Genomic DNA, 23388 nt, shown 5'->3' with positions numbered 1-23388 from the left:
TACTTCTGGTCTCTTGACCACAGCATGCATAATTTCCCCATTATCGTTGTAGTTTGTGAAACCGAGTCCTCTTCAGCCAGCAGCAAAACCATAGCTATATTTTGATGTAAAATATCAAGAAAGTCAGGCTCTTGTAGAAAACACTTTTAAAATAAACTTGTTTAATTTAACACAAAAAAAAATCAAACAAAATACAACTTGTAGTTTTCATTAACAACTATGAAATTACAATGATTTTACAATAACTTCTTGAAAATTCTTTACATAGGTAAGCATTATCTGTAAGACTGTGGCACTCTCAGTCATCACAAAATGCCTGGATATGCTTGCTATGCCAATAGAAATGTGCACATACAAATAGAAAAATGTACTTAAAAGCATTTGTACTTGTCTATGATGAAAGAAGTAAAATTGTGCGGCCTGTCATTGGCTTAGTGTTGCATTCTTTATGTCATTTATATATGCCATTTTCCAAATGTCACAGCTCCCGAATTTACTGCTAGGTAGTATATGCACAGATATATTCTCAACTTGTGTTTTATTTAATGACAGCCTTGAAGTCTTGGCAAATTACCTCAGACTTTACAATTTTTATTTTCAAAGGAACTTTTATTAAGTGGTATGACATATGCCACACTGCTGTTTTCCCAGTGTATTTTTGGTTAAAGTGTAATAGTTTTCTGCCATAAGAAAGTCCCCTCCTGTACCAGTAACTTTGGTCTGTGGAATTCTTCACATTCCAGTGTCTTGCCTGTTCTCACCATAGATCTTAGTAGATGGTTGATGGCCATCTGTCATTACGTATTTACTTCTCCTGCCACTTGAGAAAGGCATCTTCTTACGGAACAGCACCCACATATTTCATACCACATATCAAATCCTGCCTGACATTACAGGCTTGATGTAGTTACAGGCTCAACATCAACAGCCAGTGGTCATATTTGCAAACCTGGGCACTCAGAGGCTCAAACAACATGGCTGAAAACTGTTGTCAGGAATGTGTGTGTGTGATAAGCCTTCCCAGCTCCTTTGGGAGGTTTTGTTTGTTAGGGTTGGTTTTTGTGGTTGGGTGTGGTGGTTTTGCTTTTTTTGTTGTTGCTGTTTGGTTGGTTTTTTATGCATAAAAATGATAGGGAGAAGGAAGAAAATGGGTATCTCTGTTGTAGAGAAATTTTGTTCCACAAAAGCAGCAACATATCTACTCTTCCTGTGAACGCAGGAACATCTGACACCATGACTTTCTGCTATAACTTCCATTCTTTAGGGCCCTGGGTTCACAAGTGACATAGCAGGCCAAGGTGATCGCTGTGCACTGAATAGCAATTTCCATGTACCCATAAGCATTTTAAATAATGCTTGTCAGCCTAAATGAGGGAAATACACACTTTCTTTTAATGCTACACCCTCTATGACTTACAGACCTTCAATTACCAAGTTAATGTTTGGAAATATCAGATAATCAGCTGTAAAAGAAGCCTCTTCTGAGAAGCAGATTTCTTTTCCATATATATATATATGAGTGGAATAGAAGTTTTAATCAAAAGACCACCAGGCAGACAAGGGAAACTATTTCCTCCTAAACTGAGTTGGTCACAGAATTATTAAAAGCAAAGACTAAGTCAGTATGAATAGAGTGCAGAAAATGAATCTGCAGCAGCTAAATTTGTCTGCCCTTTCATTAATTTCCTGTGGTTAGGACCTGTCTTTTTGCCTGCTGTGCAACAGAAGGCTAAATAAAGGTCATACTTGTGGCTCTCCAAGACAGCAAATCAAATATTGAATGACCAAGAGTTCAGGAAAGGTGTTAAGCTGTTTTTGTAACCTAGGGTAAGACAACAATTGTCCCTATTTCCATTAGAAAAACTGAAGAGTTGTTAATTAAGAACTCTTCAGTTAGAATTAAAATGATTGTTCTAGGATACTGAAGCCATAATATTTTCTACTGAGAAGACAAACGAAATAATTAAGTTATGTGTATTTTGCAGATCAACTGGCAAAATAATTTCATCTACATGACTGGGGACATAAGGTTTGCCTTCCATGCCTTGCAGTGTTTCACTACCCCCCTCTGCTGCAATTCGGAAGTATCTGTTTAAACATCCCGAAATGTATGCATTGTGAGAGTGAGTGTGTATTTCTCAACTCCAGAACATCAGAGTAAGGGAGAAAGAGCTTTTAACCTACTTTGCTTTGAACTTCAAAATGTTTAAAGATGTCTCCTAGAGAGATGCTAATAAAGTATCTCAAATGCTTTTCTATTAAGCTTGAACAAGTGAACAGTCAACTAAGCAACTCACAAATTATTTCTCAGTTTACATAAACTTTTCTCTGCTTAGGAAATTTGTTGTGCTCATTTACATTGTATACTATCATCTAGATTAAGCCCTGTATTTACCTTCTAGCTATGTAATGCTTTGCCCTTCTGGTTTTTAATTGAGGATTATGTTTTGCTATCTAGAGTGGAATTGCTTTTGTTTGTCATATTAGCAGAAATAAAATCAGCATGTATAAGTTTGAATATGTATCAAAAGAGAATTATTTAATCCATAACCACAGAATCTTTCACTTGTAGCACCAGTTCTATAACTTCTTACAAGGTATTCCAACAATTTCTAGACCATTAAATAATACTGAAAATCAGTTAAGCTGTTTTTACATGTATGAGTCATAATATTATTTGAACCCTTCCAACATCTTGAAAAGAATCTGAATAATATGATTATGTATATAAGGACAACTGATTTCTTTTTACTACCACCACAGCTTGTTGCAATTCAAGAGGAATAGCTCCATCAGCTAAATTATAGTAATGTAATTTATTTGTACATTAAAAGATTATTATGCAAGGGAAGTATCAAATTTGACTACATTTATATCTAGCTTTTTGCCTCTCAATTACACTCAGGTTGGTTAACTTCAGCAAAGTGAGGTGAAACAGTGAAGTTCTAAAGCACTTGAATAAAAAACTTTGATAATAAATCAGTTAATTTCTTGAGCTAAAATAAATCAGGTCTTATCAGCAATTGTGAGTGTTCTTCTAAAAACATGAGAAAAGTAGTCACCAAGATACTAATAAAAACATTACTTGGCTTTTCCAAATGCATTTGAAATAAACCAAGTATTCTGCAGCATGTGACAACAGATTAATTAACCTCTAGTATACAATAATCACACTTGTGTGCACAAGTAATTGACAATTGTTAAGAGACTCCAGATACTTCATTGTGAGATAAATGGAATTTTATTTTTAGGGAGAGAGTGATTCCTCTTCATAATAAATGTATAAAAGTGCAATATCTTAAATATTTACTGCATGCATGCAAGTATCTTTTTTGTTGTTGTTGTTAGCATCATATAAAGTAATCTTATGCAATAGTCTCTGCAAGAATACATTTGAACTTATTGTCGAATTAATGCATCCCTTCAGTTGAGTGCCAGCCTGATTATTGCATTAACCGCCTCATACAGGACTGCAGGAAAAAAGGCAAATTTTCAGCAACATCTTAGCAAACAGCTCTCTACTGACAATGCAAAATGACATACTAAAATGGCAACATTTGGGCCATGTTTGCCTACTACATTGTTCAAATGATTGTACTCCAACTATGGTGTTACAGTTTTCTGAAATGCATGTCCAAAAGGCTAATTGTATCTTCCTCTGATTACAGGAACCTTCTGAAGCTGTTCTTATTCACAATTTGTCTTTAATGCAGCCAGTATGATCAACTCTGCAATGACTTCCAGAATTGAATCTGGTATGTCAAGAAACCTTCTCTTTGTGGCAAACAGGATAAAGATATCAAAAAATAATCAAGACAAAATGGCAGGAGGAAGAAGATTAAGCAGAAAGTGTGTTCCTCTTCAGCTGTACTACACATCAGCAGTTGAATTTTACCAGACCAATTTACATTTAATTCACAAGGATCAGAAAGTATTCCAGAGTGCACATACATAAAGCAATACTGTATTTTCTTTAGATGGCAATTAATGAGAGTGGAAGAGGAAGCAATTAATGAGTGTGATATTAAATAAATGTGAATGGAGAAAGAAGTGCCTTGGACAAAACACAGTAAACCTTGAATATCATGCCCAGCAACACAGCATTTTAAATAAGATAGAAAACATCTTCTTTTTAGAGCTTACTGGAAAAAAACAAGTTTTGATTTGTTTGGGGTTTTTTTGTTTTGTTTTGCTATGTGTTGAGGTTTTTTTGGTGCTATGAATAAAAGTCCAATTTTTGTATTTTTCTATCCTTAACACTAAGTTTGATTTCTTTCTGATCAGTCATCAGTCCTGACTACAGTTTCATTTAGTCTATGTACACAGAAACTTGTGATTCTTAAAGGGGAACAAGAGTTTTCCTTGTTTTGCAGTTTCCTTTTTTTTTTTTTTTTAGATTAAGTATGCAATCAAGGCCTTTAAAAATGAAAAGTGCAACACTTCCAAGCCAGAATAGCTAATAGTGCATAAAATGAAGGGTTTATAAACTACAGCACTAGGATGAGGTTTTCAGGGAGGAAAGTGTTACTCCCTTTTTTCCTCATTTCTAAGCCTTTGGGCCACACAATTCTACCCCTTCCACTTGGTCAGCTTAGCACTTCTTGGAACCACTGGTCAGCCAAACTGGCTGAAAAGCCCTGAAAATTAGACTAATAAAGCAGCCAAGCAAGAAGAGCAAAAATAAATTGGTTGTTTTTCCACCCAGTTCATTGACAAAGCAGCAGGGCTGACATAAGGGAGAGAAAGCTCTGAGCGGAAGAAAACCAGGATCAGAGGTCTTGGAGGGCAGCTCCTTTTAACAGTAATGAGCTGTGAGAGGGGGTCTGGTGCCTTCGTATCAGATACTGATATCAGATGTGCTCCTGAGGAACTGAGAATTGTGCATTTTGTGGCATTTTTAAAATATTCTGGAACTCCTAGATGTTTGGGACAGTGCCTACAAAGTGCCTGGTAATTGGGTGAGATGATCATAGCATCTGATGTAAGATTTTAATCACAAGTCTGCACAACTTATCACACAGATACAGCTTCTACATCTATTTCACATATCTAAAGGTCACAATGACACTGTAGTTTGTTGGCATTATCTTCACTGAGACACAGACATAAAATTAATCCTTTCCTAGTGACTGATCCTTCTCCCATACATTCTGCAACTGGAAAGAAAAATGAGGAACCATTCACTCTTATCTTTGCTTAGGCAAACGGTTTGCACTCTGTTTGAGGTAAGGATTCTTACCCCAACTGTTTTGTTCACTTAATAGAGAACCAACTAATTTTTGCAACTTGCCTGAAATACTATTTCTTCAGTAATGACGATCTCAGATCCACTGACTGTTGACCAGGTATGAGTCAAACTCCTGAAAAGTAGCACAGAGGCCTCTTTCTGTTACGGCTGTCATGACATAGGTGAACAAAAAGATCTAAGAAACACTAACTACTCTTGCAGTAGTACTGCAATCATCCAAAACGCCTTAAGAAAATTTCCTGTCTGCAAAGTATGAATTTTCTTTTCCTGAGACATAGGTTTTATTTCTTTTCTCCCATGCTTCTGAGTTTCCATTGTACAAAAGCCAAAAAAACTCCAAAACTTTTATAATACTGTCAAATTACCTTCTCTGCTGTAACAAACCCTAAATGTTTTGAACATCTGGCTGTAACAAAGATACTCTGGAAATTGTAATATTTAGACAATGATGATGGAGCATGTATAATTAAAAAGTAATTTTAGAGTAATACATGTCTCCAGCATTTACCAAATAAGAATCATTTTGGGAGAACAATAAGTCCAAATATTCCAGAAAAACTAAATTTCAAGGAATGAAGATGCTATAGTATGAAGATATGGCAAAAAATACTGTATTTTTAACCATCAACATTTTTGAGGGGCAGAAACTGTACAATATTAGTTTTTTAAAAAAAAACTTTTTCCATCCCTCAAGCAACACACAATACATGCACTTATGTGACACTTTAAGAACAGCAAATATCATTTTAAATACTCAAGTTTAAAAATGCCTCTGACATCCCTTCCTTAAAAGAAAAAAAATATTAATAACTGGTCAAATAAGGATTTCCTGCAGCATGGTAAATGAGGAAACCAGTTTAAACTGTATTTTGAGAGCAAAAAAACTTCAAATAATTTACATAAAACTTAATGTATCTTTTCAAACTGTTTTCAAAATCTCTCTTCCTTTCTTACCTGCAGTATGACTACTGTGAAAAAGCTCAAGATAAACCTAGAATAAAATTCTTTTATCATCTAAATTGTGACCCCAATGTATTGACTAGATAGAAAAAATTCTTGTATGACTGACAGAACTCAAAATGCTACAGATAACCAGAAGGCAAAACAGAGGAAATATCAGTAGCTCCACTTCTCAAACTAAAGCTATTGTTTTGCAAGACTTCTACTAAACTAACAAGGCTTTAGTTGTTTAATGTCTATTAAATTCTAGAACTTATGGTTTATGTCAAAAGAGGGACCGCATTTGTAAAAGCGTCAATTTCTAAAATACCATGGTTAATTAAATACCAGGACATTTAAGTTTTCTAAATTACTTATGTCAGTCTCTCCAAAACGTAGCTACTTTACTAATCTCTTAACTAGAGGTAGGTCATGTGTAGGCCTTGTTAATATGCTGTGAACACTTCATTAGTTCACTAATGTAATAGTCTGCAGGATAACTATGCACAGATCTCCAAGAATAGCAGCACATGTAATAAATTAAATGTCTAAATTTTATTTTTTTTCATGTGGATTAACATGTACTTGTTTTCTCCTAATATTTCATTCTTTTGGGAAGAATGTTTAACAAGGAAAGGGTCGTGAGGTTGAGTAATCTGAAAGTCTTCTGCACCTTACAACTCAAGGCTGGGAGTCTAGCAAAATCTATATGCAGCCCTTTTCCCCCATATAGAGTTTTTGCAAATCATGCAGTCAATTCTGACTGTTATCCAGCATTAAAAGTCTCTTCTCCATTTTCAAACTTTAAAAAGTGATTCACAATCATGTGGCATTATGATTAAAAAGTACAGTCCATACACCTTGACAATCAAAAGAGACTGAATTATAAAAAGTAAACTGCCCTTATAGTTGCATTATCCTATATCTGTAAGGACAGCGACAGTTAATTTGTGAAAAAGGCAAGTTCCAGGTTTCTGTAAAACACATATGACAGCTTTCTTGTGCTAGTGAACATTAGAATACACAGGTTCCCAAGACATTTTCCTTCCCTCCTCCCCATTTATAACATTCAAAGAAAACATATCATTTTGGCAAAGTTAAAAGGGTTTCTGTCTTGATGTTTTTGCCTTCAGCTTCATGTTAGAGGCACAAACTTCTGGACTTAAGCACTATAAGGCATAGTAGTAACCACCAATTAAAACAACAGCAACACCACCACCACCACCACAATGGAATATACTACAAGTGGGAACAGCTGTGTTATTTAAAAAGAAAATGTTTTGTAAACTGTCATACTGCAATGCTGTGTTAGGTGATTCATGTAAAGCTTGCCTCAGCATGCCAAATATTTTTTTTTTCCCAGAACATGCTCAAATTATCTAAACATTGCCACAGGTTCAACTTACCTAAAAAATACCAGAAAATAGCCCAGTGGCACACACTCTTGAAAACTTCTGCAATCACAATATAACTATAAAGCATGAGTAAACTTTTGTTTCGTTTTTATACAAAACTTGGAACCACATTTCCTTCTCCCCCACCCAATATCCCGTAAGAAAAAAAAACCAAACAAATTTAAAAACCCCAAACGTTTGTTAGACACCACTGTCTAGGCTTTTTGTTTGGTTGTGTTTGTATTTTTTTTCTTTTGTCTTTTTTTTTCTTTTCCCCTCTTTTTTTTGTTTTTTGCCCCTTCCTTTTTTGGCCACAGTTCCATTTATAGCACTGAATTCAGTGTGGGCAATGTATTCCCAGGTTAAAAAAAGGGATATTATCAACAGTGGAACTGTGAAAACAGAAGCTGCATGTTGCAGCATGTTGCATTTACAGCATGATCAGGACCAATTTTGTTAAGCTGTATGTAACAAAGAATCACTGTTCTGATCCCCTATTCAGAATGTCAGTGTCACTTTTTACAATCTACATCTACCTGCTTTAGTTTCATTAAATAAAACACTTGAACTCCTTAAAATCGTTAACAATAGTGACTTTTTGGTTGTTGTCTTTATACCTAAGGTTTCCACAGTTTCTGAAAGACTGATCTGATGTTTTGCATTTTATGATGGTATTTGTAGGGCAACAGCATATATGCATTAGTACTTATGGTACAATGGTTTGAAATATCTCTGAATTTACTTTTCCAATACAACTATCAGAAAAGTGAAAATAACCTAATGCGAATCAGTCAAATAAAACCCGAAATTTCTAGTTAAAGTTTATGTTCCAATATGAGATATAATAGCATAAGTTCTTGTAATAGGATTGTTTTCTACGGCTGTATAAAGCCCTGACAAGATTTGAGCATTGTTTTGAATGTGAATCATCTCTGTCTTGGTGTCTCCAATTTACTTCTACTCAGGAATGTGCAAATGATTTTATACAGCACGATTCTAGTACCGCTCTGTACTATAGTATTTTGTTTTGCAAATAAAAACAACAACGAATCCCTAGTCAGAAATAAACTGACAAAATTTACATTCTTCTCTCTTAAAAAAGTAAATAAAATAACATTATTTAAAATGTGAATTAGCTATAAGACATACAATACAATTACATAGATACATATCAATACAGCACATTCAATTTGCCAAAAATTAATGATTACAAAGCCAATATGGATGCTGCCATATATATATATATATATATGTATGTACAATGATTATAGCATTCATAATTGCACTATACCTACAACCAGTTTTAAATTACAAGGTGTTTTAAGAGGGAGCAAAAAATACTAACTGTTCTTATTATCGTTCTTTTGAATTTGGGAGGGTTAAGGATGAAAAATATCTCATTAGTATTTATTGTTAACTTTGGTAATCAACTAATAAACCATTCTTTTTTCCACCTCCCATCTGCTGCTATGTGGCAGCCGTTTTTGTATTAAGTGCACTCTAGTGCCAGCTGGCATCATAGATAATCAATCCAATTACATGTCTGAACTCTATACAGACTTTTCTTGCTAGCAATCACGCACCTGGTCAAAAAACCTTCAACCTAAGCTGCGGAATAAAGGCTCATCAATATGTGCTGCACTTTTGTTTGTTAAAAATTGCACATTTAAATTTCAAGAATGATTTTGTCATTGCTTCATTTACATTTATAAATCTCTTCCTAAAGAACATTGAGAAAGGCTATTTTGCATGAAAGCCTATCAAATGCCTATGAATCAATTAACAATCAACCTTATCAGAAAAGATTCCTGAATGTGATCTCTCATCAATAACTTGTAATACAACTGAAGGTGCCTTGACATTATTACAGAAAACAATCTCATGTCATAACTTACAAAATGAGAGATCTAAATTGTCTTTAAATTACTAGACTACGTGCGGGTGCACAGTACACCTTATAGAATATTCACTTACATGTTGGTTTTGGCATTAGAAAATGGTACACTTTCTAGAAAAGGGAACACATGAGCTGAAACTGTGTGTGTTAATCATTTGGCAGTTGATTCAATCAGGTCAGTTCCCAACCCATCCATTTGGCATTTCAATCAGTATCTTATGTTTCAAGCGCATTGGTTTTATAAAAAGCCAGATTTGGCAACATGAATTTTGTACAATAAAAATAATTTTTTTACTGTGGAAAACAAACACTTAAAAAAGCTCTAACATAAGAGAAAACACCCCACACAACTGAGAAAACCAGCCACTGAGGAAAATGTAGTGTCTACGACTTTTCTATTTGGCATTTGTGAATAAAAGAAGAGAGAAAAAAATGGCACATGGCAATTAAAAAGAGGTTCTAACATATTCCATGTACATCCCAGATTGTGTCTTAATTACTTCATAACTGTCTTCTGTGCACCTTTCTTAACTGTAAAACTATGGTTACATTTATTATTCTTAGACAACTGTAATTATGTTTTGCAATTGAAATATTCTAGTCTCAGAAGTGAAGACAGAATGAAGACACCCATGTAAAGAATTTAAAAATCACAGTATCAATACTTTTTGATCCTTCAAAGTACATACTGTAAAATTTAAGTCATACTGATGACTTAAACAGTGATGATTATGTTTTCCTGACCGAATCATTCAACAGAAAATATTTCACCCAGGAATGCAACTGGGGGAAAAAAAAGGCCATTGTACCTTTTAAAAGATAAGGGGAGTAGGAAAGGAGGGGAAGAGAAAGGGTTAGGCAAAGAGGAAACCAGCTTGATTTTGCTTCAATAGCAAAAAATTGCTATCCTTTGTAAATGTACGACTGAGAATTTGAAACACATTGAGTCACATGGTTTTACCTAAAAATGAGGAAATGTGCTGTGAATGTACTTCAGCATCTTTTGTTTTTCCTCCATATACTTTAAATAAAATCATAATATTAACTACAAACTCTGTGGACATTCACAGAGTCCAGGCCGGCAATAAATTAGTATTATGCAAATTGTTTTCACAGATTATAATACAGTCCCTCTTGTATATCTTCAATCATGGAAAGTTGGTTTTGGAGGATCCCCCAGGTACAGTTAGACCAGGTTGTACTCCTTCAGGTTTAACTGTAGGATTGTGTCCTTGACAGCAGCAAAGACGAAGCGGATGTTCTCTGTGTCTGTAGCACATGTGAAGTGAGAGTAGATAATTTTGTCACTGTCTGGATTCAGGTCTACGAACATCTTCAGGATGAACTCTCGTGCTGCCTGTGCATCCCGCTGTGGTCCTGTAAGAGAAATTCAGTTTTCTTAAAGTCAACTTTGTATTTCCACTTCTTTAAAAGAAAATAAGGAAGGCTTAGTCTGTGATCCCCACCTAAAAGAAGATGGGGAACCTTTTACTAATCAATATTATCATATACTGGCTGCATTCCTTGTGGTAGGAACTATTAAAAATAAAGATGGAAAGAAATTTTAGATGTTCACCAAGTCAGAGCTGGTCTTTCACTGCTGACTATCTTTTTTCTTTACCAAGATAAATCACCTGTTTTAGAACAGGTGATTTATAAATGCACAGAATGAAAATTAAAAAAAAATAGCTATATAATTAAATCTTTTAAAAAGTTAGTAGAAATGGTGAATGTCCAGTCTAAACCTACTGTATTTAAATTATACTTCAGTTATTTTGGCACTGCAAGTTTACTAGTTCTATATGGATTTTAGTAGGAAGCATAGAGAAATCATATCCTGAACTGGGTCTGACATTGTCATCAATAGAACTTAATTTATTTTAAGTGATAATAAAATACACAGCTGCTCTCCAGCTGAAACTGTTGCCTGTAAAAGGCTCATGTTCTAACCAATTTAAAGTATCTAGTATTTTAGTTGGTATCTAAATTATGTATGCTAATGATCCTATCATATCTAAATTAAAGTTGTAACTCTCAGAAGGACAGAGTCAATCTAACCAAACTACATTTTCAGCTTAAAAGATCTCAGAAGGTAAAGTAATTACTTCCAGCCTTCAACAGTGAGGATTCATTCATTTTCACAGCCAAAAGAGCAGTGCAGAAGCAAGAACTTAAGCCACATGCTGGTGAATCCTGTTCCATTATTCTAGTGCTGCCACCAAGTCATTGTTCCCTTGCTCTTGTGTTTCTGAAATGTGGGTTTCTACAGAACACAGATTTTCAGTGCTGTTTCCTCCTATTCTCTTCATTAGTTCTGTTGTTACACAGCAATACATATACCAGCATCCAGCTGTTATTTGTAGCTCTGTCCTTCAGTAATCACAAAATCAATAGTTTGGTGCCCAGCACATGTCCACACATGTCACCAACTGGATAACAGACCTTATTTTAATACTTCAAGCTTAAAATTTGTAACACTTCCAATTTGTGCAACTAAAATTTAGGAAGGGAATGTATGAAAGAGAAAGCACATACTTTCTGGTGTGCTGCAAATCTATGTGGAGGAAGAGTAAGCTTTGGCAGTAAACGGTTGTATGCATGTGAACAGATGTACAAATATGCACATACATACATAGATGACACATTTTCTGAGATTTGGGAATATAAACAGATAATAAGTTTTCTGAGGCAGGACAGAGGACACTGGACAATTGGGCCGTGTCCAACACTTCTACAGCTTCTAAAACACAACTGGCTCTAGCCTTTAGCTTGGATACCAGACTCTATTATAGACAAAGAACAGCAATATTAAGTCTCACAATAGCACATATATATGTGAGTATTTATGAAGAAAATTCTTGGGCTTCCAAAGACAATGATTTCATCAAAATAAATCATGTAGTTTTCTAGACAGTTTCTAACAGAATTTTGTTAAACAGTTTCACAGTAGCTACACACACTGTTTTCTCAAGATCTATTGGCCTATTCAGAGATATACCCAAATTTGCGCACCTCTACTCTTACGTTATTTAAACTTTTAGCTGATTTCAAGCACAGAGAGGTATGTGTATGACCTCAGGAACTTAAAAAAATTGAGTGAGTTAATGTCAAATTTAGAAAAGTGGTTCTGGTCTAAGAAACCTAGAAAAGAACTGTCATATGAGTTAGTAGCTTTCTTGCCCACTGCTCTCCCTAATCAGCAGTTTTCAATGACTGGGTCTATATGATACCATGAAGATCTATGTAACAAGTGCTACATCAGTATTTTTCTCTTATTTTCCTACCAACTACATCCTCTTTTTGTGTTTGCCCTCTCTCCCTCTCCCAGCCTGTGAGTCAGTTGTCAAGTACTAGCATACAAAGTGTGTCTTCATATGACACACTGACCTAGGAGCATGGCTTGGCCTCCCTTTCAAAGCTCTTACTAATGCACTGTGCAGCAGAACTCCTTAATTTAATCTGTCCAATTTGCCACCCTGGCCAGCAGTTCTCATTCCTAGGCTACTTTTTCCCTTCTGAAGATGAGAGAAGCAGTCCAGCTAAAAATACCTATTTCTGAAACCTTCCTCAGATCTCCCACTTTCCACATCCCAAATACACTGGGATAGAAGAGGGGACCACCTCTGCAAGCCACAGACTCCATCCTGCCATAAGAAGTAATCACATCAAATTGTAACTTTGTCTCTGGAGTTAGGTCCTGCAAGATCTACAGAATTAGGAAACAAAAGATACTCAAAGACTTGCAGGTCTTCACTCCCACATCCTTGATAGTCCATAAAGGTTTTTTTTCCCCTCATCAATGACAAAGGAGAAGAGAAACAAAGTTTCTACAAACTGTTTGAATTCTTTTTTTTTTTTTTTCCCCTGGAAAAGCATTTTACATGGGCTTTGTCAACATTTGAGAGGAGGTAACGAGCAGACTGTAGGGTCTACTCACCTTTGGGATGTTGTCTAGGGAACCTGTTACACAAAGTAAATTCAAAAGAACAAGGATATTTCTACTCAACTGCCAGATCTCTTCTGTATATTACTATGAAACTAAATTACTATGAAACTACACTGACTCATAAATAATATTATCTGATCCTGCAGGCTTTTTCTGTTCCCTTCCTCTTTAACAGAAAACAAGTAGTACATTTTCCCCATTATTACTTTCCATATTTGAACATGAGAGTTTTAATCTTCTTCTCAGCTTCCCAATCAGCTATTCCTTCCTGGTGGGACAAAATCAATTCTCTCTTTAAAAAAAAAGGAACATTTAGTTCTTTAGACCTCTTATTATATGAGTTTGATTTTTCTCTGTTACCAAGGCCTCCTCCACTCAGTTACCTCAAAATACATAGCTTTTCCCCTCATAAGAACTTCCTGAAAGTACAGCTTTAATAGAAACACTTATACAGCCCACAATTTTTTTTATGGACAAACACATTAACTCCATATAATCAATGTAAAATTAAAGCACAATTTTAAAAGGTACAATAAAAGGGTGGAAGGGGTGGTTGCTTGTTTCTCTGAATGTTACAGAGAGCTTATAACACTTCCCCTTCAGTATTCAATCTTATATAAAAGCAAACCTCAAAACACCAAAAATATAAAAAACTATATGTACAATTAAGGAATATGTTTCTATTTATTTTTAACTCTTGTATTTCAATTTAAACTCTCACCCTAACTTTGGTAAAATGACAAAAAGTGGTTCACTACTAATATGACAATATCATCTAAAAGTCAACAATTTCCCAATAGAGGTTCTGCCATCCTACCCACAAGTCATTACAGTACAAATCAAAATCTTAGCAGCCTAAAAATTCCACAAAATTTCAATCACTTTTTACAATTTTTTAGTATTTTTTAAAGGAATATACCAAAGTATCTATCCGTCTAGTATTTGGTCAAGCTAGCACAATTTGCCAGTACTACAGTGTAAACACAGCATGTCATTATACTTACCGTCATACTCTGGAAAATAATCAACTAGATGGGAGTACATAATTTTCTCCTCTAGTAGATCTTTTTTATTTAAGAACAGAATAACTGAAGAGTTCTGGAACCATGGATATGTGATAATTGTCCTAAAGAGTGCTTTGCTTTCTTCCATTCGATTCTGGAATAAAAAAGAGAGCAGAATTTTGGTGGTCATGAGATTATTTTTTTTTCAAAATAAATTCATGCATTTTCACTCCATTTGGCAAAAGAATCCATTTCTTGTTTTGCCCTTTCCTACAATATATAAGATCCAATTAATTAAATTAAAAGTAATGAGCAAACAGTAAATTAAACCTTCAGGCATCTTCCTTTTGCAAATTCAGCTAGTTAGGCCATAAGTATTCTTTAAAACACTAGTCACGAACTTGAAAGTTGTAACAGGAACATTTGCTAAACCTGATTATGCACAGTTACAATCAGCCACCACACTGGTGGTTATTGAAATACAAGTCATTCATGGTAGAGACATATATAACAACACAAGACAACCAATTCAAGGTTTAAGAACATTATTTATTTTACTTGCCTTTCCCAAATTTTGAATACAGAGTTCAGCAATCCTTAGAGATCAGCTTAAAATAATTGCAAGTAAATTTAAAACCTGAGAATATATTTTGTCAACAACAAAGGTTTATGACATTGAATTTTAAAAAATCGTAAATTATTACCTTTGTTTCTAGCATTGTTGCCAGATGAAGAATTATTTGCACCTGGACTTAATACAATGCTTATTGTTCAGAACCCACTAGCCTGTGGAAGAACACAATGCTTATTCTGTAGGAAGAAAAACTAGAAAACAACCAGCCAGCCCAGTTATGTTAACTTTTACCAGTTCACCAGGCAGTCAGGTATGACTTTGGGGTTGCTGACCAGCAGGTACCACCAAAGAGAATCACAGGACAAAAGAATGCAAGTACAGAGGGAAGGGACCACATGTCAAGGATTTTGGGGAAATTATGATCGTATGTATGTTTATTCTGGGAAAATTAATATGTATGTATGTAAAATACAGTATATAAAGAGAAAATGTCCTGTACTCAGCACATACAGTATTTGGAAGAGCTATCCCCTTGTGCATCTGGCCAAATAAAGAATGCCTGCTTCTTAATGCTGCATTGGGGCTACATTAATTTTAACTGATTTTTGGTAACAATGCCACTGGATTAGCCTTTAACTCTTTAGATGCTCCTGAAACCACTTTGCATTATAGCTGAAATATCAGAAAAGCCTACAGTTATTTCTATTTGTAAAACTTTTGTCATTGTAAAATAATGTTACAATTAGATTAGTTCCTAACTGTTAGGCTGACTTGATGTGGTTAATACAGAGCCAGAGAAAATAAGGTTTTTAAGACAGGAACTAACTTACTCCTTTTAGTATTATTAAAATTTAAAAGCTGCAGCCCCCTGAAAAAGTTGTTTCACCACCAAATGGGCCTCCAGAGGATGACAAAAACATGAATCCTGCAGATTCTGCTGTTGCTGAGCCATACAACAATCTGTCAGATAACTCAGGAAGTTTTGCCGTAACTGTATATTTACTTCCATCAATTTGCATTTTAGAGAGGCCAACATAAACATGAATGGGAACTTGAAAAACCCACTAAACATAAAACAAAAAATGAAAACAAAAAAACAAATACTACACTAATTCAACTTTTCAGTAAAAGCTGATAATTTGGTCTGTTAAACTTTATTGCATGTTGCTGTAGTGCATGAAAATAAATAGTTGAATTTATATATTGAGAAACTAATGCAGACTAATAAAACATTTGCTTTCATGCAGTCAGATCTCATGACTCATATTGATTTCAACACTGCCAGGATTTCACTCTGAAAGGAAAGAACCTCTAATGTAAACACAGCTGAGCATAAAACATAACTCCTTAGACAAACTGTTAATAAGATGCTATTTTCTTCTCAACATTCTATACAGACTTCTTCTCTTAACAAGACCTTAAGAAAAGGCAATGGGAACTACCTAGTATAGTTATATCTGTTATATGGTCCACCTCAAAAAGTTTAGCTTCATGTAACTCCAGAACTACTTGTTGGCAAGTACTTGTGTCTTCTTCACTAGACTAAAAAACCTCAGGTCTTCACAGGACATTGGCTCTGGGCCCTTCATGCTTTTCCCAGCAGATTAGGTGACCATGAAATTATATTTATAATTTGCCTTTGCGAATTATTTCAAAGGGAAATCGAAGCAAACTGGTTAAGGACAGTAAACTGACATTTTGATATGTTGTCATTTATATCTGTTGTCTGCAGATGTTTTGTAGGAATTGAAAAATGGCCTAGAGATTTTCAAGTAAATTTTATCTGCCTGTAAAAAGAAATGCAATTTGCCATTACAGATTAAAATGCAATAATGGTTTCATTAATTTACTATTATTGACTGATTAAGAAAAAATTTGAAGTGATTGATTTTTGACTTCTCAATCTCTGCTTAGCATTCTGCTGTCTTTTGTCTCTCTGTTTATCCAATTACTAAGGGCAATTCAACTTTTATGGTTGTCACAGCAGATAAAAACAATTTTTATGCCAGAGTAAATTCCTCTAACACTGGAAGAATTTATTATCCTCTAAAATTTGTCTTAAACTGGTTTTCTGTTTCTAATGATAGCTCACTCCTTTCAATGCTTACTCTTTTCCTTTATTGATTATATGTGCCATAATATTTTTTATCAGTTTAATTAATCACAAGATCATATGGTTGAATGGGTTTCTGAAAAAACCTTTCTTTAACAGGATGCACTATTTCTTGTGTAAAAGATAGTTTCATGTTACAGTATTTTCCCTCATAGTAGGGATACGATTACAAGGAGTATGGAAAGTGACTAGCACTGGAGATCTGACCTTCTGTCAGATGCAACATGAAGGAAGCTTTGCCAAACCAAGCATTACAGTATGGCTCTTCAAAACCAAACCAAACAAACAAACAAACAAAACCCCTAAAAAAACCAAAACCACAACAAACAAAAACCCAAAACCCAGCAACAATGGGGAGCAGGCAATATTTACTAGTTTGTCCAAGTACTTAATCCCCTTTTATGAGCAGCTCTATCTCACCAAATTGTTTCCAGAAAAATCTTATTTCAGCTCCAACAAAAAATGCTGCAGATAGAAACTTGAATAAGTAATGTACAGAAACATGCAGCTGGATGTGGCTCAAGGCTTTCTCAGTAGCTGACAGCCATTGTCAACAGTGAAGCCAACCTTCAACAGCAATCTCTGTTCAACAGCAGCAACAGCTCATCATGACCTCTCTGGCTTGGCACGTGGAAAATTAGCATCAGGATTACTGTTTTCACCATCCTCAAAGATCTGCTGGCCTGGGTAACTTCCCTGATCAGCTTTTGTCTGCTGTCAATCCCAAATTACATAAAAACATATTGATATCACCAGCTGTTCCTCTATTTTTGTTCTAAGGATATACAGATGCCAATGTAAAATTCTCCATCTTCCATACAACCTGACGAAGCTGTTAGTCCAAGGTAAAAATATCACTATGAAACTGAGTAAGAAATACAGCAGACATACTCCAATAGTGAATTTGTTAACTATAAACAAGTTACATAATCTTGGACAAAGTTATCCTAATATTTAAATAAATATTAAAAAAACCCACTGTACTTACTAATAAACTACATGACTGTCCAATTTTATGACTAGAAATATGTTTCTATGAAAGAAAAATAAAATGGAATGTCCTTCTGTCATGTATTTCTTACATAAAAGATTTTATGCTGGAAAGTTTTTGTACAACCATTAAACATTAATAAAAATACAAGCAGAAGTATAAACCATGTTTCCCCACATTTTTATCCACATGCAAATCTACTCTTCCTTAAATTTTAATGGATTAAAAAGGAGTATACCTCATTCCAATTTTATTTTTATAGGTACACTTTCGATTTTCCTATCAAAATGATGGATTTCTCATTTGGATGTCTCTTTTTTATCTGTTGCTCTGGAAAAATGCAATTACTCCTACAATTAGAGAAATAACAAAATTGAAGTAATTTATAAGTGCTCAACTGTCAGATCCCGAAGAATACCTGCAGGAGTGCTAAAACAGCATCTAAAAGCTGTATCAGCTAGTACCCAGTGAAGGGAAAGCAGCATTTTCCAGCTAACAAGCAGTGCTTTGACAGAAAACACTTAGTAAAATATTAATCTGAAACAACAGAGAAGCACTAGTGGAGTTTCACCCATTACTGCCTTTATGACTATCTAGAGTGGCATCTAGTGGGTGTACTGTAACTCACACACTGAACAAAAAACATAGTAATTACTTTTCTCTTTAAAAAATGTTAGCAATTCAAGCAGTGTCTATTAGAAAAATTAGGATTTCACATATTCTGAGGAACTACATTTTCTTGGAATGCAGTGAGAGACAAGGTGGCAAGGAGGTAAACAAACACACATTTTTCAGTAAACTACTTGTTCTGTGTATGCAACTTCTGTATGCTGGCAAAAATGCTTATATGAATCAGAGGGCATTCAGAGATGATAATGGTAGAAAATGAGATACTGACGCACGAAAGTTTCAGAAAAAGCAGAGGTTAGTATTTCTGAAGGTTACTGTCACTGTCATGGACTCTATTATTTTGGTTGACAAAAACTTTCATTCTGGATGGTTTTTATGTACAACTCTGTATTAACTCGGAATGTCTCTATTACCCAACTAAGACCCCCAGCAATTATTTTCTGTATAGAAGCTGTATAGAAAGACCTACAGCCTATTTCTTGGCTAAATATTTAAGGAAGCTGCTTTGCAAAACCTGGGAAACAGTAGAGGAAATGAGGAAGTGGGAGGTAAGTGCAGAGTCCTTCACTATGTAAAAAAGTAAATACAGTATCAAAATTGGAAGCGCTTTGCATTTTTGCCACCAGTACGAAGTATAATCTTGTAACTCTACTGCTGTAACTAGTCATCTTAGTAAAAACTGCAATGGTTGTATAAATGTTTTGATGAGTAACACAAATGCAGTCAGAGGCCATTTCAAATAGAGCTCAGGAATAATTCCTTTATTTTGTTCACTGTCTTCAATGTTTCTGTAAACTAGACTGAAAAAAACAGCTTCTGGTAGAGGACTGGGAAGAAGTCTCTGTAGATAAGAATTGTATTTTTAAATCACCTGGAAGAAGAACTCTCAACTCTCCAATTGTTGCAAACTGAATTTGCAACACTGCACTTGAAAGTACATGGCAATTTTATGTACCCAGCAGAGACACAGATGAAGCAAGTGACAGTTGAAATCCATTAAATCAACATGTTCAACAACCATCAAAAACCAAACATACTGTCCAAAGCAAAAATGGTCTATAAAGTACTCATAAAACATACTTCAAGTATTGCTGTCAAGTATTTTTTAAAAGCAAAAATGGCTCTTAAATTATTTTTCATGATAAAACATTAATGCCAAAATTGGCTATTTTTATAATACCTACATATATTTGAGAAAAATGAGTAAAAACATTTTAAAATCAAATTGTCCCTGAAAAAAAAGAAAAAAAAAGCAGTCATATCTTTGCCAGTAGCACCATTTACAAGCAACATTTCTGGCAGCCTCTGTATGCCGGTTCATAATCATCCAATCTCCCAACTTCCATTATGAATCACCCACTTCAACAAAAGAGAGAGAGGCTCTGACTTTTCCTAATGAAAATCTTTCCCAGCACTGATAGTTTACATTCAAAAGGTTCTTTATCCACAAGCCAAAAATAAATATGCGTTTGTGTGGACAGGTATGAAGAGATACAATACATCCAGCAATGAGGTAGTTAATGTGCTATTTTCTCCAGTTTCCAAATAAACAATCAATTCTGGAGATTTGATTTCCCATGGGAAAAAAATAATTAAATAAGTAAGTATGAGGATTTTAGTTCTAACTGGGAGTTTCTATTATCCCTCTGCCACACGTTCAATTGTTCTGGATTGTTGGCTGTTGATGAAAAAACCAGCCAAATGAAGCATTACATTTATTTATGATGTAGAAAGACTGAAGTCGTCTGATCTCAGAATTGTTTTCTTTCAGCCGTCACGCTAAGCCATGTATGACTGGCCTGAGAATAAGTAACACAATGCTGGAAGAGAAGTGGAAGCATGCTCAGATTTGAACAGCATGAGAGTTCTGATGAAAAAATGAAATATGTTGTTCAGATAATTGCTTCTTTGCAGAGTAAACATACTCTGAACTGTGCAGCCTCATGCTATTTCTTATTTTTGCACACCTCAGAACAAAGTGTGACTGGAACATGGTAGCAATTTGTCACCTGTTAATGTACTATACAAATTAACGCTACACAAGTTCCCTCTAGGCTCAGCTGTTTTGCAGATGTACTTTTGTTCAGATTTAAAATTTGAGCTCTAAGCCCTATATTTCATGTCAATATTTTAATAAAAATTCAATAAATTTTAATAAATTAGATTTTAACTGCAATATTTTTTAACAAACCAAGCAATATTGATCCTTTCTCTGTGGGGCAATTTACAAACAACAAATTTTTCCATCAAAAGAACAGAGCCTTTATTCAGTTACCTGGAGCATAAAAACATTGCAGAAAACCACTCTACAAAGTTCGTTCCATTTCAATTTGTAGTTGTGGCTGAGATACTGAGGCCCTAATTTTTGTAATATCCTGTTCTGCCTTCATCTGATAAAAATGCAAGACAGTTCTTCAGTGTAAATTAAGTACTGCGAAGGTAACTACATTAATGCAGATATCCACTGTGAAATAAAGTAGGGTTCTTCAGGGGTATTAAAGAAAAACTTATGACATGACTATAAAGATGCTCACCAAGGAAACAAAGAAAAAACTGCTCCTTTCACATGTCATATAAATTTTTTTATAAAATCAAAGAAGAAATTACATTGGAGTGGATGTGTACATGGAAGTCATCAGGTACAACTCCTTGCTCCCAGCAGGAAAAAATTTGTCATCATATAATTTTACTCATGGCTGTGTTCAGACAAGCTTTTAACATCTCTCTTCAGGATGGAGATCCTACCTCTCTAAACAAACAATTCTGCTTTCAGACTTCATGATACAGGAACAACAAATCAGAAACAGTTTTACTGATGGCCACTGTATTTACAGACTATTAATAATAGTCACTTTAATAATCCCCTGTTGGTAATGTTTTCGACAAAACATTTTTAAGAGAAACCTTCTTCCTGGAGTATTTAGCTCCATGAAAGACTCAATCAGATGGTCCCTTCATATTCCAGAGATACAGATGTTCTAATTTGTCTGAGACTGTCTGAGACCCCCTGAACTCCTGAAAGATAACTGCAATGGCTATTGGAAATGTTGCTCAAGCCACCTCCAGACCTACTGGTTCTGTTCACACCTCAAATTACAAAATTTCCAATTTTCACTTAGCCTAATAATTAATTAATTTATCTGAACTGAGGAAATTATATTCTGTCTTTTCTGGTTTTGATCTGAGAACCCTATAAAAATGTACACATAACCACCACAGAGCTATACAAACTATATGAAATCTTATATACCTTAAGACTTTCAGTGCGCTAATAAATATCTACAAGCTTCAATAAACATTGTTCTCTATTTTGCTGTTTCTAAGTACTTAATTAGATGTGCAAAGATAATGAACTCACTTTTTTATAGAATTTCATTTTACAGATATACTGTTATGTCTCTAGTTCTTCCATAACTGCAAGTGGTTACGGTTGTTTTATGAAGCTGGAATTCATTTTTCTAATTATTGCACTGAGACACTGAGATTTGATATGTTGAAAGAAGCTATCTCTAACAAATATTCAAATGCAGCATATCCTGGAAATCTAAAAAAAAGCCCACTTTATTTAAACAAATAAGTTGACTTTAAACTTAAGAAAAAGTTCTAAACTGTGCCATTTTATAAAATGGCCAATTTCTCCAAATTTGCTGGCATAATTCAGAGCTACAATGTGACCCACAAGACATAAAAGATCATAAATCCATTTAACAGAGAGATGATTCCTTAATTTTTTATCTCACCATAAATCCTCTTGGAGTTTTCTGAAAAACTGAAAAGGTCAAACAACTAATAATTTAATTTATAACATGCTGTCCTTTGTCACATCACATCAGACTGATAAAATATTTACTTAATTTACAGTACTATTAATGTAATTAGTATATTATGTCCTCTGGTTCAAATTTTGTCTTAATTTTCAGCTATGAATCTAGACAGACTCTCTATTTTATTTAGGGAAGAATTTGGAACAGTTAGCTATCTCTCCTTTGTGTTTGTTAGAAATATTTCATGACTGTACATCAACTGAAATTTTTGCAGGATGTGTTAAAATATACCATCCTTACCTACTCTTCCTGTTTTGTATTTACGTACCAAAATCAAGTTATCTACAATCTAGAAACACACTTAAAAGAGATGCCATTGGGTCTGAGTATCACCTGTTAGAGAAATCATAGCTAAAATACAGGTGGACAGCCAGGTGTGCTTATCTTCAGGACTGAAGCTCACAACTCTTGAGGTATTTGTCATGGGAGTGCAATGTCATGGGTGTGTCATTTAGAAGTCATCCTGCACCTCTCTGGATAACAGGGAGTCTGAACTCTTGTCTTATTTTCTATATATGTCCACTTACACAAGAGTTACATTCCTCAGAACTTTTAAATCTAAACTCCTTCAAGGGCATGAAAATAGAAACAGTTTCCAGCACTACCTCACATATATCCAGTAAGAGACAATAACAAAGACTCTCAACTAAGTGTAACCTCATCTGATTTATAATCCAAATGTATTTCTCTTGAATAAAGTAAACAAGGAAACAAACAGATTTACAACTGACCATCCATCAGGCATTACATTTTCAAATAAAAATCAAGTCATTATTTCCTAATAAGGAAGGTCATATAACCACCAACACCTCCTTCACCCCCCCCCCC

The 23388-nt window shown here is 34.7% G+C and overlaps 1 protein-coding gene across 1 annotated transcript in view; it reads right to left on the bottom strand.

Moving 5' to 3' along the window:
- Positions 1 to 141: 141 nt before the first annotated feature.
- Positions 142 to 23388, bottom strand: part of LOC129132509 (guanine nucleotide-binding protein G(q) subunit alpha) — a 115730-nt gene continuing 92483 nt past the window's right edge. Inside the window, exons 6-7 of the mRNA XM_054651700.2 lie at positions 14429 to 14582; positions 142 to 10855 (exon numbers count right to left, since the gene is read on the bottom strand). Coding sequence (XP_054507675.1) covers positions 10665 to 10855; positions 14429 to 14582 — 345 coding nt within the window. The 3' untranslated portion in view covers positions 142 to 10664. The remainder of the gene's footprint in view (positions 10856 to 14428; positions 14583 to 23388) is intronic.

Source organism: Agelaius phoeniceus, chromosome Z (assembly GCF_051311805.1).
Source record: "Agelaius phoeniceus isolate bAgePho1 chromosome Z, bAgePho1.hap1, whole genome shotgun sequence".
NCBI classification, from domain to species: Eukaryota; Metazoa; Chordata; class Aves; order Passeriformes; family Icteridae; genus Agelaius; species Agelaius phoeniceus.
The sequence above is the reverse complement of the archived record's forward strand: the minus strand, read 5'-3'. Positions and strand labels throughout refer to the sequence as shown.